General features: G+C 50.2%; 1 protein-coding gene across 1 annotated transcript in view; it reads left to right on the top strand.

Annotated features, from left to right (window-relative positions):
• The window catches only part of ITGA5 (integrin subunit alpha 5), a 239,741-nt gene that overhangs the window by 157,941 nt on the left and 65,048 nt on the right, over nt 1-16,752 (top strand). Inside the window, exons 6-10 of the mRNA XM_033937236.1 lie at nt 9,157-9,202; nt 10,820-10,945; nt 13,176-13,220; nt 13,824-13,867; nt 15,559-15,615. Of these exons, the coding sequence (XP_033793127.1) occupies nt 9,157-9,202; nt 10,820-10,945; nt 13,176-13,220; nt 13,824-13,867; nt 15,559-15,615 (318 nt within the window). The remainder of the gene's footprint in view (nt 1-9,156; nt 9,203-10,819; nt 10,946-13,175; nt 13,221-13,823; nt 13,868-15,558; nt 15,616-16,752) is intronic.

Genomic DNA, 16,752 nt, shown 5'->3' with positions numbered 1-16,752 from the left:
TACATTACATTACATTACATTAGTGATTTCTATTCCGCTTGTGCCTTGCGGTTCTAAGCGGATTACAAGTTAGAAGACTGGACATTTCCAGTAGCATTGCAGTACATATAATCAAGAATGCGTTAAGTTACAATTGTTATTCTGGACTTTTCCAGGATAGATTGGTAGTAGATAGTGATAGGTTGTTTAGACGAATAGAGATAATATTGTCCGGATTCTGTTGTTTAGACGAATAGAGCTAATACTGTCCGGATTCGAGGTGTTGCTGGTGGTGGTGTTAGGGTAGTCATGAGAGCATTTTCTAATACATTTCTGAGGTTATGATGATGGGAAGTGTTTTTTGAAGAGATGAGTTTTGATTTCTTTTCGGAATGCTTTAATGTCTATTGATTTGGTCAGTAGATTGGTGATGGTAGTATCGATCTTTGCTGCCTGTGTCGCTTTTCAAATGCCCATCATCAATTTACAAATGCCCTAGACAACAAATAATCTTTCAAAAAAAAAAATATATATATATATATATTTTATAAATTTAAAAGTTTACAATATCAAAAGATACCAAGGATAAAGGTTACCGTATTTTCACACAAATAACACGCACCCGTATAAAACGCGCACACGAATATAGCGCGCAGAAATCACGATGATTTGCACAAAAACTTTGATATACCGCGCTCACGGGTATACCGCGCATGCTGCCCGACGCTCCTTTCGCCCGCCCTGACTTTCCGTGCGCTGTCCCGACTCTCCGTTCACCCCCCCTGACTTCCGTGCACTGTCCCCCCTTGAAGGTCTGTCCCCATCCTGAAAGCCTGATGCCCCCCCCCGACGTCCGATACATCCCTCCCCTCCCCCCCCCGAAGGACCGCCGACTCCCCAACAATATCGGGCCAGGAGGGAGCCCAAATCCTCCTGGCCACGGCGACCCCCTAACCCCACCCCGCACTACATTACGGGCAGGAGGGATCCCAGGCCCTCCTGCCCTCGACGCAAACCCCCCTCCCCCCCAAGAACCTCCGACCGCCCCCCAGCCGCCCCGCGATCCCCCTGGTGACCCCCACGACCCCCCCACCCCCCTTCCCCGTACCTTTGGTAGTTGGGCCAGAAGGGAGCCCAAACCCTCCTGGCCACGGCGACCCCCTAAAACCACCCCGCACTACATTACGGGCAGGAGGGATCCCAGGCCCTCCTGCCCTCGACGCAAACCCCCCTCCCCCCCAAGAACCTCCGACGCCCCCCAGCCGACCCGCGATCCCCCTGGCGACCCCCACGACCCCCCCATCCCCCTTCCCCGTACCTTTAGTAGTTGGCCGGACAGACGGGAGCCAAACCCGCCTGTCCGGCAGGCAGCCAACGAAGGAATGAGGCCGGATTGGCCCATCCATCCTAAAGCTCCGCCTACTGGTGGGGCCTAAGGCGCGTGGGCCAATCAGAATAGGCCCTGGAGCCTTAGGTCCCACCTGGGGGCGCGGCCTGAGGCACATGGTCGGGTTGGGCCCATGTGCCTCAGGCCGCTCCCCCAGGTGGGACCTAAGGCTCCAGGGCCTATTCTGATTGGCCCACGCGCCTTAGGCCCCACCAGTAGGCGGAGCTTTAGGATGGATGGGCCAATCCGGCCTCATTCCTTCGTTGGCTGCCTGCCGGACAGGCGGGTTTGGCTCCCGTCTGTCCGGCCAACTACTAAAGGTACGGGGAAGGGGGGTGGGGGGGTCGTGGGGGTCGCCAGGGGGATCGCGGGTCGGCTGGGGGGCGGTCGGAGGTTCTTGGGGGGGAGGGGGGTTTGCGTCGAGGGCAGGAGGGCCTGGGATCCCTCCTGCCCGTAATGTAGTGCGGGGTGGGGTTAGGGGGTCGCCGTGGCCAGGAGGGTTTGGGCTCCCTTCTGGCCCAACTACCAAAGGTACGGGGAAGGGGGGTTGGGGGGGTCGCCAGGGGGATCGCGGGTCGGCTGGGGGGCGGTCGGAGGTTCTTGGGGGGGGAGGGGGGTTTGCGTCGAGGGCAGGAGGGCCTGGGATCCCTCCTGCCCGTAATGTAGTGCGGGGTGGGGTTAGGGGGTCGCCGTGGCCAGGAGGGTTTGGGCTCCCTTCTGGCCCGATATTGTCGGGAAGTCGGCGGTCGTTCGGGGTGGGGGTGCGAGTGGTCCTGCCGGGGGGGGGGGGGTGTATCGGACGTCGGGGAGTCGGCCGGGCAAGAGGGCTTGGGCTCCCTCTTGCTCCGATCGTGGATGCGGGTGCGGGTGGGAGCGCGTGCGAGCGGTCGTTCGGGGTGGGGGTGCGAGCGGTCCTGCTGGGGGGGGTGAATCGGGCGTCGGGCGGGGTGGGAACTATGTTTTAAAACTTTGGTATACCGCGCTCACGCATATAACGCGCGAGGGGTATGCGCGGTAGGTAAAAACGCGTATAACGCGCGCGTTATATGCGTGAAAATACGGTACTTACACCAAATTTTTACAATCATATACAACACAAACATTCCTTTTCAAGCCCACAATAAATGGAGAGGCATACAACTATCCAACTAACAAAAATAAAGGAAACAAAGAATTGGTTTTGATTCCTAAAGAATCTTGACCATTCCATACTATTTGGTAATCTTACATCCACCTATATTCTCAGTGATGAGTCATTAAAAAGCATTAAGGAAGAAAATCATTTCTGTTCTCGAGTTATTAAAAATTGTTGCAATTGAATTGGATCCCAAAATATATATTCAATGTCTTGTAATTTAACAAGACATTTGCATGGAAATTCAAAATATATTTTATCCCAGGACAAGCAGGCATGATATTCTCACATGTGGGTGACGTCATCTACGGAGCCCCGGCGCGGACAGCTTTTCAAGCAAACTTGATTGAAGTTTCAAGTTTGCACACTGCACCACGCATGTGCGTGCCTTCTCGCCCACTAGAGGGCGCATCCCACCTCGTGGTCCTCAGTTCAAATTTTTCCGCGGAGCAAGAAAGCCCTGTGGATCTGAGCTCCAGTGTTTTTGCCTTCTAGCTGCCGCGTTTAGTTTGTTTTGCCATCGAATTAGTTCGCGGTGCTGTTTTTCTTTTCGGTTCTTTTCAAAAAAAAAAAATAAATAAAGTAATTCGTTTTCGTCTGGCTCCGGGGGCTCCCGGAAGCCGTGGCCGGGGACGTCGGTACGTTCCCGGCCTTCTTCTTTTTCTTCGTGGATGTCCCGTCCTGTTACGGGATTCAAAAAGTGCAGCCGGTGCGAGAGGTTGCTTTCCATCACTGACCCTCACCGGTGGTGCATTGTCTGTCTTGGGCCCGAACATCCGACAGAGTCGTGTGATCGCTGCTCTACCTTCCAAAACAGGGCCCTACGTCGCCGCAAGGCCAGAATGGCGGAATTGTTCGCCGTCGACGCACCGCCTAAGGCCTCGACGTCGGCCCCGGCTTCGGCCCCGGCCTTGACCTCGGCCTCGGCGTCCTCAGGGGCCTCGGCCTCGCCCCGACCCTCATCCTCGAAGGCGTCGTCAGTGAAGCAAGCTTCGGGTAAGTCCTCTGTTCCATCCCCTTCAGCAAAGAAGCCATCCTCGAGTCAGGCCAAGGCGGGTGGGTCGACCCCGGCCCCGCATCGGACCTCGACTCCGCACACCCCGAGGGAATACTCGAGACCGAGGTCGCCCTCCAGGGAGTGTGCCCCGGACTCGGAACTCCCCACCTTCGTGGGGATTCCGGCCTTCCAGGATCTCCTCCGAGCTCTGATCTCATCGGAGCTATCGGGAGCCCTGGAAGTGTTGCAGCGTGCTGCGGTCCCGGCGGCCTCGACCTCGGCCGGGGCGCCTTCGGTCTCGGAGGCCCCGGCCTCGGCCCCCTCGACTGCGGGAGCCCCGGCCTCGGCGACCTCGGTCTCGGGTACAGTGACCCCGTTCACCTCGGTCTCGGCCCCGCCCCGGACCTCGACCTCGGGGGAACCCCCTGAGCGGAGTGTAAGGCCCAAAGAAAAGTCGCGCAGAGTGCGCCGTCTTTCCTCCTCTTCCTCCGGGTCTCCCAGACACGCCTCGCCCTCGACGCGACCTCGGACGGGGCGTCGATCGAGGAGGTCTAAGCGACCTCGAGGCTCGCCTCGGCGCGACCGCTCCTCGTCGTTCGGGGGCGAGGCGCTGCAGGTGTCGGAGTTGCGCCTCGACAATCCGAGGCTCCTCCGCTCACCTCGTGGGAAGTCTTCCCGGGCCGCCTCGCCGAGGAAACGGGAAAGTGTCCCACGAACCCCGGGGTCCTCACCCAAGGGTTCTGCGAGGAGGACAACTTCCCCTTCCCCCTCGAGGGCCCTCGAGAGGGGATCCTGGGATTCGGGATCTGTTAGGGATCCTCATTATTCCCATGAGGCCTCCCCCCTCTCCTCGGTGGGGCGGTCGAGAACCCCGTCTCCCCAGGCTAGGCCGTCCTCATTTTCATCCTTCGTTCAGGACATGGCCCAAGCCCTGGGGATTGACCAGATGGTATGTTCTCGGTATTCCAAAGAATTTTTGGAGGAACAGGACCTCCCCACTCCTCCTAGAGAGGTGCCCAGACTCCCTCTCAACAGCGTCCTTCTGCAGACCTGGCTGAAGAACTTGTCAAACCCTCTTACAGTCACGTCTGTACCTTCAAAAATGGAATCGAAGTATAGAACGATTCCTCCTAAAGGGTTCGATAAGGCGCAGCTCTCACACCAGTCCCTTCTGGTGGAGTCAGCTCTTAAAAAATCACAGCCCTCACGGGTTTCTGCGACGGTTCCACCAGGCAGGGAAGGGCGGACCCTGGACAAGTTTGGCCGTCGCCTCTATTCAAATTCCCTGATGGCCACCAGGGTTCTAAATTACGCCTTCACCTTTTCCTCCTATTTGCGGGGTATGGTGAAGGATCTTCCTCAATATCGAAACTCGTTACCGGACTCCCAAAGAGCAGGATTCGATAAGTTTATGTCCAACCTGTCTCAATTGCGGTTGTACCTTTTCCATGCAGTGTACGACACCTTTGAGCTGGTTTCGAGGGTGTCGGCCCTCGCAGTGGCCATGCGCCGCTTGGCCTGGCTTCGCACCCTCGACATGGACCCAAATCTGCAGGAACGTCTTGCAGACTTGCCTTGTGTGGGGTCCGAGTTATTTGACGAGTCATTGGACGCGGCGACCAAGCGGTTGTCGGAGCAGGAGCGCTCTCTAGCATCCCTGGTCCGCCCCAAACCTAGGCCCCCGCCGCAGAAACCTTTCCGGCCTCCGCCGCGCCGATACCCTCAGAAATCGACCCCGGCTTTCTCGAGACCGCCTCCGAGACGTCCGTCTCAGCGGGGCAGAGGGGGACAAACCCAAACCCCGGCGCAGGGCCCTTCTAAGCCCGCGCCTTCCTTTTGACGGGCTGAGCGGACGGGGCGGGTTCCCCTCCGCACTCTCACAGGAACCCCTTCCTATCGGGGGCCGTCTTCGGTCCTTCCGGGAGGCATGGACCGGGATTACCTCAGACGCTTGGGTGCTCCGGATCGTCTCCGAGGGCTACTCGCTCAACTTTGTGTCCTCGCCGCCGGACAGTCCCCCAAGTTTAGTCCCCTGCAACCGTTCGCAGTTACCGGCCCTTATAACCGAAGCCAAAGCCCTCTTGAAGCTTCGGGCGGTCGAGCCGGTCCCCAAGGACCAGCGAGGTACGGGGTTTTACTCCCGCTACTTTTTGGTCCCAAAAAAGACCGGGGACCTGCGCCCCATACTAGACCTCAGGAAGCTCAACAAATTCCTGGCCCGGGAGAAGTTTCGAATGCTATCTCTCCCGGTTTTGTATCCTCTCTTGGAGGAAGGGGACTGGATGTGCTCCCTCGACCTGAAGGAAGCATACACCCACGTTCCGGTGCACCCCACCTGCCGAAGACTCTTACGATTCCAGGTGGGGGACCTTCACCTCCAGTACAGGGTACTGCCCTTCGGCCTGGCCGCGTCCCCACGAGTATTCACGAAGTGCATGGTGGTGGTTGCGGCAGCCCTGAGGTCACGTGGACTGCATGTGTTCCCTTACCTGGACGATTGGCTCATCAAAGCCCCGACCAGGGAGGGGGTTATCTCAGCGACCCGACAGTCGATTGCCTTCCTGCAAACCCTCGGGTTCGAGATAAACTTTCCAAAGTCTCAGTTGAGACCGTCTCAGTCTCTTCAATTCATAGGTGCGGTGCTGGACACGGTGCGCCTGCGCTCCTACCTGCCGACCCAGCGGCTGGAAACCTTGGTACGGATGAGCCGCCAGGTCTCTCAACTATCGAGAGTGTCGGCCAAGCACATGATGATGCTACTGGGCCATATGGCCTCGACGGTACATGTCACACCGCTTGCGAGGCTACATCTGAGGATCCCTCAGTGGACCCTCGCGTCCCAGTGGCGTCAGGAGTGCGACCCGGTGTCTCGCCTCATTTCAGTGACTCCGCCTTTGCGGAAATCGCTACTTTGGTGGACAGACTCTTCAAATCTGTCCAGGGGGCTACTGTTTCGCACTCCGCCCTCCCGCAAGGTCCTGACCACGGACTCCTCGGAGTACGCGTGGGGAGCCCATCTCGACGGTCTCCGCACGCAGGGCCTGTGGTCGGCAGAAGACCGTCGGTGTCACATCAACGTGCTAGAACTGCGGGCCATCTTCCTAGCACTTCGAGCCTTCGTTCACATATTGCAGGACCAGGTGGTCCTCGTCCGTACGGACAATCAGGTGGCAATGTACTATGTGAACAAGCAGGGGGGAACGGGGTCTTGGCCCCTCTGTTCCGAGGCTCTTCGCCTTTGGGAGTGGGCGGCCTCCCGGAACATATTCCTCAGGGCGGTCTACATCCAAGGAGAACGGAATTGCCTGGCGGACAAACTCAGTCGACTCCTGCAACCGCACGAGTGGACCCTACACTCAGCAGTTCTGCGCGAGGTCTTCGCTCGCTGGGGAACGCCACAGGTGGATCTGTTTGCCTCTCCGGAGACACACAAACTACCACTATATTGTTCTCGAATGTACTCGCGGGACCGTCTGGAAGCGGACGCCTTCCTCCTCGATTGGGAAGGGAGGTTCCTGTACGCATTCCCTCCGTTCCCTCTGATCATGCGAACGTTAGTACACCTAAAATCGTCCACGGCCACGATGATTCTCATAGCGCCTCGGTGGCCGCGTCAGCACTGGTTCTCCCTGCTGCTCCAGCTCAGTGCCAGAGAACCTCTTCCCCTGCCTGCCTCTCCTTCTCTGCTAACTCAGAGTCAAGGATCCATGTTACATCCCAACCTACAGTCATTGCACCTGACAGCTTGGTTTCTTGTGCCCTGACTCCTCCGGACCTGTCTCAATCGGTGAGGGAGGTGTTGGAAGCCTCCCGCAAGATCTCGACGAGGCTTTGCTATGCGCAGAAATGGACCAGGTTCTCCACCTGGTGTACGTCCCTTCACCTGGATCCGATATCAGCTCCGATATCCTCGGTGTTGGACTATTTATTCCATCTGTCACGCTCGGGCTTGAAAACCACTTCGGTGCGGGTTCATCTCAGTGCGATTTCTGCCTTCCACCAACCTCTGGATGGACGCCCTCTGTCCCTCCATCCCTTGGTGACACGCTTCATGAAAGGGTTACTCAGGGTTTGTCCCCCTCTTAAGCCTCCGTCTGTCGTATGGAATTTGAATGTGGTCCTGGCTCAACTGATGAAACCCCCTTTTGAGCCACTCAACAAGTCCCTCTTGAAATTTCTGACTTGGAAGGCGGTGTTTCTGATCGCCCTCACCTCCGCCAGGCGGATTGGGGAGCTGCAAGCCTTGGTTGCGGACCCTCCTTTCACTGTCTTTCATCACGACAAGGTGGTTCTCCGCACCCACCCTAAGTTTTTACCCAAAGTTGTTTCTGACTTCCACCTCAATCAGTCCATTGTCCTTCCTGTGTTCTTCCCGAAGCCCCACTCCCACCCTGGCGAGACGGCGCTTCACACGCTCGACTGTAAGAGGGCGTTGGCATTTTACCTTCAACGCACCAGGTCTCATCGGAAGGTTCCTCAATTATTTTTGTCCTTCGATCCCAATCGATTAGGGCACCCAGTTTCCAAGCGCACTCTGTCCAACTGGTTGGCCGCTTGCATTTCCTTTTGCTACGCTCAGGCTGGCCTTCCTCCCCCGGGTCGAGTCACGGGGCACAAGGTCCGAGCAATGGCAGCCTCGATAGCCTTCCTCCGATCCACTCCGATGGAGGACATATGTAAGGCTGCCACTTGGTCTTCGGTTCATACATTCACCTCTCATTACTGTCTGGACACCCTATCCAGGAGTGACGGCCGGTTTGGCCAGTCAGTTTTGCGAAATCTGTTTTCCTAAATTGCCATCCTCCCACCTGCCCTTCTTTGGTTGGCTTGGAGGTCACCCACATGTGAGAATATCATGCCTGCTTGTCCTGGGATAAAGCACAGTTACTTACCGTAACAGGTGTTATCCAGGGACAGCAGGCATATATTCTCACAACCCGCCCGCCTCCCCGGGGATGGCTTCCTTGCTAGTTATGGAACTGAGGACCACGAGGTGGGATGCGCCCTCTAGTGGGCGAGAAGGCACGCACATGCGTGGTGCAGTGTGCAAACTTGAAACTTCAATCAAGTTTGCTTGAAAAGCTGTCCGCGCCGGGGCTCCGTAGATGACGTCACCCACATGTGAGAATATATGCCTGCTGTCCCTGGATAACACCTGTTACGGTAAGTAACTGTGCTTTTTTAAACACTGCAGTATCCTTAGCCAGCCTAATTGTAATGGGAGCTGATTCCAAATGCCTGTGAGGCAAGGCTGAAGGGGCAGAGTACATAAAAGGGTATGTATGGGAGGAAGCAAATAAAATGGGATAGAGACTGATAGTTCTCCACTTCCACTGAGTAATGAGCTAAAACTGTTTGATGAAAGACTGAAGAAACATGTGGAGGCAGTTTCCCATTGTGAGAGTAATAGGGGTGGGGAGGGATGAATGTCCAGTACTAGAGGGTTTTGAAACCAGGTTGGACACAATTGTCTGTCTGTAAAGGATTGAGTGTATTGAAGACTGTCTATAGGCTGTGGACAGACTTGCTGACCTCTTGGGGTCCCCTTTCCATCTCTACCCATGTGACTACCAACTCTGATGGAGTTAAGGTTGTTGTACCTATCTAGTTGCAGTCTCTAGAATATGGAAATTTAAAAAAAATGTCCTCTTTTTACAGACAGGCCGAGTGCTGCTGGGGGGACCAGGAAGTTACTTCTGGCAAGGTAAGAAGAGAAAGGTGAGGTGTCTATGCCTCTAGATTGGGTTCTGTTGGGGGGAGGTGGTGAAGGAGGAGACAGTTAAGGCAATGCAAGGAAGAAGAGGTTTAATAATTGAAGACATGAGTTAAAATGCTTTTGTGTATCTTGTTAAAGAGAAGAGACCAAAAATGCTTAAGATGCCCCAGCTTTGATACTAATGCTTCAGATGCTTCAGAGGAAGAATGAGAGAACAGACCCTGGAAAGGCAAGAGTCCTAGTAACAGCACTTCAGGGTCCTCTAGCAAAGGGAAAGCAGATCACTGTTCAAGCACCAGAGCCAGGATTTGCTCCTAGAACCGACAGTGTAGATTAACCCTCATGGGGGGGGGGGTGACAGGACAGAGTGGGGAGGTGTGAATAGAGAGGTCATGCATGATAACTCACTGATGAATGTGTAGGGTGTAAGAATGGATGTAGTAAGACCATCGGAACATCTTGTTTTGGGGTCGGGATTATTATAAATACAGGATTGACCTGAGTACCTTATATCCTACTTTAACCTAAAGTAGGATTGCCAGATTTTCCAATCGGAAAATCCGGACCCCCTAATCTCGTCCCCTACTGCCTACTCTTGTCGGGCGTGGCCTTCCTCCCTGCCCAATGAGATTTGAGGAGGCTTTTCAAAACCCGGACAAAGTGCCGGGTTTTGAAAAGCTGTCCGAACCCCTGGACATGTTCTCAAAAGGAGAACATGTCCAGGGAAATCCGGGTGTCTAGTAACCCTAGCCTAGAGTAGGAGTGGGTAACCTCAGTCCTCAAGGCCCCAACCCAATTGGAGTTTCAGGATTTCCTCAATGAATATGCCATGATTGTATTTGCATGTACTGTCCCCAATGTATGCAAATTGATGTCATGCCTATGTATTGGAGAAATCCTGAAAACCCAACTAGCTTGTAGCTCTCGAGGACCGGGTCGTCCACCTCAGATCTAGAGGAATGACACGGAGAGCTTTCTGTTTTTTAGTTGTTATAATGCAGTTGTAAATGTAAAAATTGCAGGGTATTTTCTAATAAAGAGAGGCAATGCTGCAGCCTGGGTCTTATACTGATAAGACCATCACTGTCATAACCTCCACAAACTTCAATTACATCACTGAATCCGTATTTCTCCAGTTATACTGGAAAGCAGATGGTGGCTGAATAGTCATACCTGTTGTAAGTAGTTTCTAGTTGGCATCCACCACTCTACCAGTCTGATTGGATGAGGTGGTCTTGAGCTTCTACAGAAAGAAACAGGGGGGGGAAAAACCCTACACTGTTCGGCAAACCAAAGCCCTGCAGAGTAAGGACGAACCACAGGTTTTCCACAAAGTAAAGAGGTTACTCAAGGTTCCAATAAAAGGTCTTTATTTGAAGACATTTTCATAAACACCCACCAGAAAAAAAGCCAAAGTTTCAGGTCTTGTGGTTCAACGTTGCTATTTTCTGGAGGGTTTTATTTAGTTCTTGAGCTTCTAAACATCTTAAAAATAAATTTTCCATTCTTGTTTATAGCTCTTCCTCTTTTAAGAGTGTTGCTTTGCTCCCATCAGTACCAGGTGCCTGGGAGCCCGCTGTAAACCTGTTTTGGTTCTTGCCATAGGTCAGGTGATCACAGCCACACAGGAGCAGATCGAAAAGTCCTTCTTCCCCGAGTACTTCATCACGGAAATCAAAGGGCAGATGCAGACTCGCCAGGCCGCTGGCACCTATGACGACAGCTACCTCGGTAATGCGCACCCTCTTCTGGTCTCCATGACACCCCAGACACTCTGCTGTGGACCCTCTCTCCCACAGCGCAGGTACCTGCAGCACCCACTGCTCCATGGCAGCGCGAGTAGGAAGAGCACAGAAGTGCCGCCGTAGCCTGCCCAAGCTTGGGAAACTCGCTTTCTTCCCCCAGCGAGTCACTGACAGACATACGTTCTACCAAAAAATATTTATTAAAGTTAGTGGAGGGAGAAAAAGGTGTCTTACCTTGCAGAATCAAAACTAACTGGGGGAGTTTCACTCTGGGTTTTGCCTCCTTCATCACTAGCAGTACAATAACTACATGACTGCAGTGCTTGAGAATAACTCCAAAGCCATCTCGTATTTAATCTGAAACTTCAGTAACTTACAAGAAGATATCTCCTACAGTGTTTATCATGGTAGTGCAGAGAGAGAGAGAGAGAGAGAGAGAGGAAATACTAACAGGCTGTTGCAGTGGCAGACTCCACGATGATGTTTTTGGGAAAGACTAAAAGTTGCATGGTCCAGTTTAGAGGTCTGCACGGGAACGGGGATTGCGCGGGAATCCCCCTTAACCCACGGGACTCCCACGGGGACCCCACTCTGGCCCACGGGACTCCCACAGAGATGGAAGGCTTTGGAAGCAGGGTTCGTCAATATAATATAATGGACACGTCACCCTTAGTAAAAGAGGGGGTTTATATGTTAATTACCTGAACAGAAAACAAAAAAGGGTTCCACAAGGAAAACAGCAGTGCAAACACATAGAAACTGTGGAATTGATGATCCTGTCAGAAGTAATTGCTGCTTTTTATGGGGGCGGGCGGGGATGGAGGTAGTTCCTTGTGGGGATGGGTAGGGACGGAGAAGATCCTGACGGGGACGGGTGGGACGGAGAAAATCCTGGCGAGTTCGGGCATGGAGGGGTGGGATTTCTGTCCCCGCGCAACTCTCTAGTCCAGTTTCCAACTCTTATCGGTGCTTTGCCTTTTAGCCTGGTAGTATCTCACAGGAGAGCAAGGCTCCAGCCCACCATATGGCTATACTAGTAGCGAAATTCAAAACAAAAATGGAATTCAATTTTGAATATAAAATGTGTCACAAGTCTCGCGCAACTGCCCCAAAGCTTCTCCTCTGACACAAGACACCCAGGCGGAAACAGGAAGTATGTCAGAGGAGAAGTTTTGGGGCAATCATGTGGGACTTGTGAGAATGGATACCATGTCCGGACACCTCAGAGGTGGTAAAGGGAAGGGAGGTGGCTAGACAAGAGGAAGAGATGCCAGATGGTTTTTTAAAAAAAAATTTTTACCACTGGCAGGAGGGAGGGAGTGTCATGATCGCGAAGAGGGCTGCTGACTAGGAGGAGTGGAAAGGGAATCAACACGGCAGATACTTTACTGTGGGGACAAGGCCATTCACCGCTCCATGGGACAGTGAATGGCCTTGTCTCTGTACCCACTGCAACGAGGTTTTTTGTTTGTTTGTTTTGTCTTCCCTTTTCAGCAGGTTACCTGTGGCTAGCCGCGGGTAACAGTCACCGTGTCATTCTCTACACAGTAGCATTTCTCCTGTAGCAAGTGCATCAAAGCCTATAGGAATTGGATCGGCTTCGGTGTATTTACTACAGCAGTATCACTACCATGGTTTTGTACAAGGGGCCCATAATGACTGGCTATTTTCTCAATTTTTATGTTACTGTGTCTTCTGGATGATGATTATCTACTTTGTATGCTACTTTAGTTAAAACATTTAAAAAAACAGTCTACAATTAATTTTGATGCAAAAAAACAAACTACCCCATAAATCCAACCTTTAGCCAAAAATGAACTTGCCCTTCTTACTTTTATTTATTTATTTTTTTAATCTTGGCATGCTTAATCTCTGATGGGTGGGTGACACATTATGACTGGAGTCCGGAAGAAGTGCCCCCTTCAGAAACATTACCTTGTAGTGTCCCCTTCTGGCAATAGGAAGTATTGTTTATGTCTCTTGGGAAGTAAAGCAGAAAAGAAACTTAGACTGTGGTTAATTTATTTTTTTTAAAAAGGTGGTTGAACTTTTGACAGGAAATTGGCTGTGTAAGTGTGGAGCCAGGAGATGAAACGCAGAGGGACTAGTGAAACTGTAATATTACAACAGGGATGAAAAATGAAATTGCTTATTTGCAAGAACTAGGAACAACCAAGCAGTATGTAGTGGCTTATCGCTTCCTTGTATTTTTGTAGGTTATTCCATTGCTGTGGGCGAGTTCAGTGGGGATTCAACTGAAGGTAAAAATCACTTTTTTATCAATGTTGTCTCTTTTATTTAGCCTGAATGCCCTTATTCGACATGCTCTGTTACTGCATGGTGGCTGGGGTTGGTATACCTGCCTGCCAAGTTACTAATAGGATTTTGCATCTGGATTTACCCCAGGCCTTTTCAGATCAGCAAAGCCACAGTTCTTAATGAAAGAGCAGCCCATAAAGTACTAAAGTTGATTCTTCCAACACCATGTGCTCTAATGGGTTATTGGCCATTGGACGTGGGAGATCTAGTGATAGGGTTGTCATTTGGCTTCAGAAAAAGGAAGACGAATTGAGACATCTGAGTTTTACTTCCATTGAAAGCAATGGAAATAATACCCAGATGTCTCAATCTGTACTCCTTTTTCTCGAGTCATATGGTAATCCTGTCTAGTGACAGCCTCTGAGTTCTGCAATTGGGTGGCATCTCCTCTGACATTTTAAAGCCAACCTCATAAGTTCCTCTGACATATGAATCTCTTCAAAATATGACTGCCATCTCCCTCGGAGCTGTGACAACCCTAGGAGGGCCCACACCTTTCACTGATAGAAACTTATGCTGTGTTTTTGTTTTATTTCTCTCTACAGATTTTGTGGCTGGTGTTCCTAAGGGAAACATGACCTATGGCTATGTAAGATCCTTTTAGAATTAGAGTTTCTTTCCAATAACTGATCTGGTAACACTGCATTCTGTAGCTTGGGGGACCTAGAATTGGTTGGGAAGAGACAGAGGGAGGTAGCAGATGCAGAGGACAACTGATGAGGTAGGGGATAGTCTCTCTTGTAAGGGCTAAGCTTTGAAGGAGGCTCCCTTTCTGCTCTCAGCCATCAGCAAGACCTGATTTGCTTTGGTGGTGGGAGTTCAGAGACTTGAAATGAGTGATAGGTGTAGTTTGCATGCTTAAGTTGGAGGGAAGAGCAAAAGATAGATAGTTCACAACCCATTAGTATGGACCGGTTTGGAGGGACTAAAGGAAAGGAAATTAGCAGGTAAGACCTAATTTCTCCATATTAGCAGAGAGTGGAGAGGGACCAGTTCAGCATTAGCACTTGCAACATTTGGCAAGCACTGCACCCCTCTTCTTACCATGCATACCCAAACCATGCCTATAGTATGTTGTGGGAAATGACATTTTTATTTACTTCTTAAATATCTACTAAAATTGTCTGTCTGAATTCGGAGGAGGTTGTGTGAAATGGAAGTTCCTATGTCTTGTCTTGTCACTGACCAGTCAGCCAGGAGCATTACCAATAGCTCTAGAAAAATCTAGCTCCAATATTATCACTTCCCTCACCTCTTTGGCAGTGCCCATCTGGCTACAGTCAAAATTTCAGCTTTTAGGTGAGAAGTTAGTATTTAACGCTTTCTGTAGGTCTTGAAAAGAAATCTCTCCACTGCTTCTTCTGAGATGGAAGTTGTATATTGTGGCCAAATGTAACATACAAATCTGACAACTGTAATGCCATCCTTGTCGGGGGGTTACAAAGAAGCTGCTTAAGCAGTTACAGATGATGCATAACACTGAATAAGGTGGGAGAGAGAGCCATCCCTCTTGATTGCCCTACTTTGGTTACCTCTTACTATGAGAATTGAGCTCAAGATTTCTAGCTCTTATTTTCTAGATTGTGAATGGTATTTCACCCCTGTATTTAACTCAACCAATTTAGTAGTATGTACCTACTAGAACTTTCCATTCAAATATGGATGTCTGCTTTAGGATCCCTTCAGTGTGAGAAATATAACTAGTGTCTGCTTTTAACCAAATGCTTAAAAACATAAGAATTGCCAAAGTGAGTCAGACCAAAGGTCCATCAAGCTCAGGATCCTGTTTCAAATAGTGGCCAGATATGTCTCAGGTACCTGTCCTAACTTATCTGGATAAGTGTTTGGGTACCGGTACTGAAAATTGGTGGTACCCAGGTAACTGGCAGCACGTGTTTTCAGAGCCAATATCCAGATACAGATTTAAACATTGCATCTAGCATGCTGACTGTTATGTTTAACTATCAAGGGGTATGATTTCTTTCTTAGATTACTATGTTTTTATTTATGTATGGATTTTATTGATTTATTCTATTGTTTGATGTTTATTATTAGAGTTATTTACTATTGTAATCTACTTTAAACTTCAATAATGGGGTATAGACAGAATTTAAATTCCTGTGTAGCTCATGGACTCTTTAGTAGCTGCAACCTTTAAAGTGAAACTAGCCAATGGTGAGGAATTTTTGTAGGGCTGTTACATTGCGTAGACCTTACATAGGTGTATTGTGCGAGTGTTCTGCTTACATCAAAATATTCTATCATGTTATATTTCCCCAGGTTACTATATTGAATGGAACAGATCTAAAGTCTCTGTATAACTTCTCAGGGGAGCAGGTAAGAAATTTGTGAGGCGGTTTTCCCCTTTTAAAAATTTTCTTTTTTTTTGCCTTTGTCTTCGCAACCCAATGGAGATTGCAAAAAAATTATACAATAGTGGTTGAGAATATCTGTCTATCCAGGGAGTAAAATAGCTTTTCAAAGATTTTATGGAATGGGGTGAAACTTGTCACATGGCAAAAACCAATAAAAAGACACAATGAGTTGAAAATATGCCAAACTGGACCAAGAAGTTCAGAGCCATTAACTCCTCTTTGACCAAAAACGGCCTAGCATGTTTCTGTGGGAAAAGGTGTTCAGCTTCTATAACATAGAAACTTACATACAGTGAAATACAGCAGTTAGGGAATTCTTCCTTTTCAACTGTTTCATCCTATTCTCTACTTTTTCGTAAGTGCCCCACCTCATAAATTACCCCCCCCCAATTGTCCCCCATATAACAAATTCCTTTTCAAAGTGCTCCACCAATCTCAGGTCCCGACTCCCCCCCCCCCCCCCCCGACACAACACATATAGACAAGACACAACAGAATTACACACACAAACACAGATATATGCAGAAAGAATTTCATGAGCCATGCTCTGCATGCTTTCACCACTTGTGAAACAGATGTAACAGTATGAGAGGAAAAAGGAGAGATGCACCAGAAATGGGAAGAACAGATCTAAAGGACAAAAAGAGCTGTCAGGCTGGGAAAGAAGGGTTTTCTAGCGGGGAATCTACTGGCATTAAATATCCAGGTATATATAGACAGCGGGCACTTAACCAGATACTGATAAACTGAACAGAGATAGAAGAACTATTTATTGATCCTGTTTGTCCAGTTAAGTTCAAGTTCAATGTATTTGATATACCGACAATATGAAACCAAAGTTAAACTCTAAGCAGTTTACAATAAAAGAGAAGGTAGGAGGTAAAAAATAAAAACCCACAAAACTTGTAGACTAACTATAACATTACGGACATCACTAGAACATAAGGTTAAATATTGGCACTTAACCAGTTAAGTGCTGATTCTGCCTCTAAGCCACTGTCATCATGTAACCAGGCTGAGTGATTAAACCCATCAAATATCCCCCAGGTATCTTCTGGTCTTCTCCAGGTCTCTGTTGAAACATAACACAACAGGGTTA

Source organism: Geotrypetes seraphini, chromosome 3, assembly GCF_902459505.1.
Source record: "Geotrypetes seraphini chromosome 3, aGeoSer1.1, whole genome shotgun sequence".
In the NCBI taxonomy this organism is placed as follows: Eukaryota; Metazoa; Chordata; class Amphibia; order Gymnophiona; family Dermophiidae; genus Geotrypetes; species Geotrypetes seraphini.
This window is presented reverse-complemented; position numbering and strand designations above follow the sequence as displayed.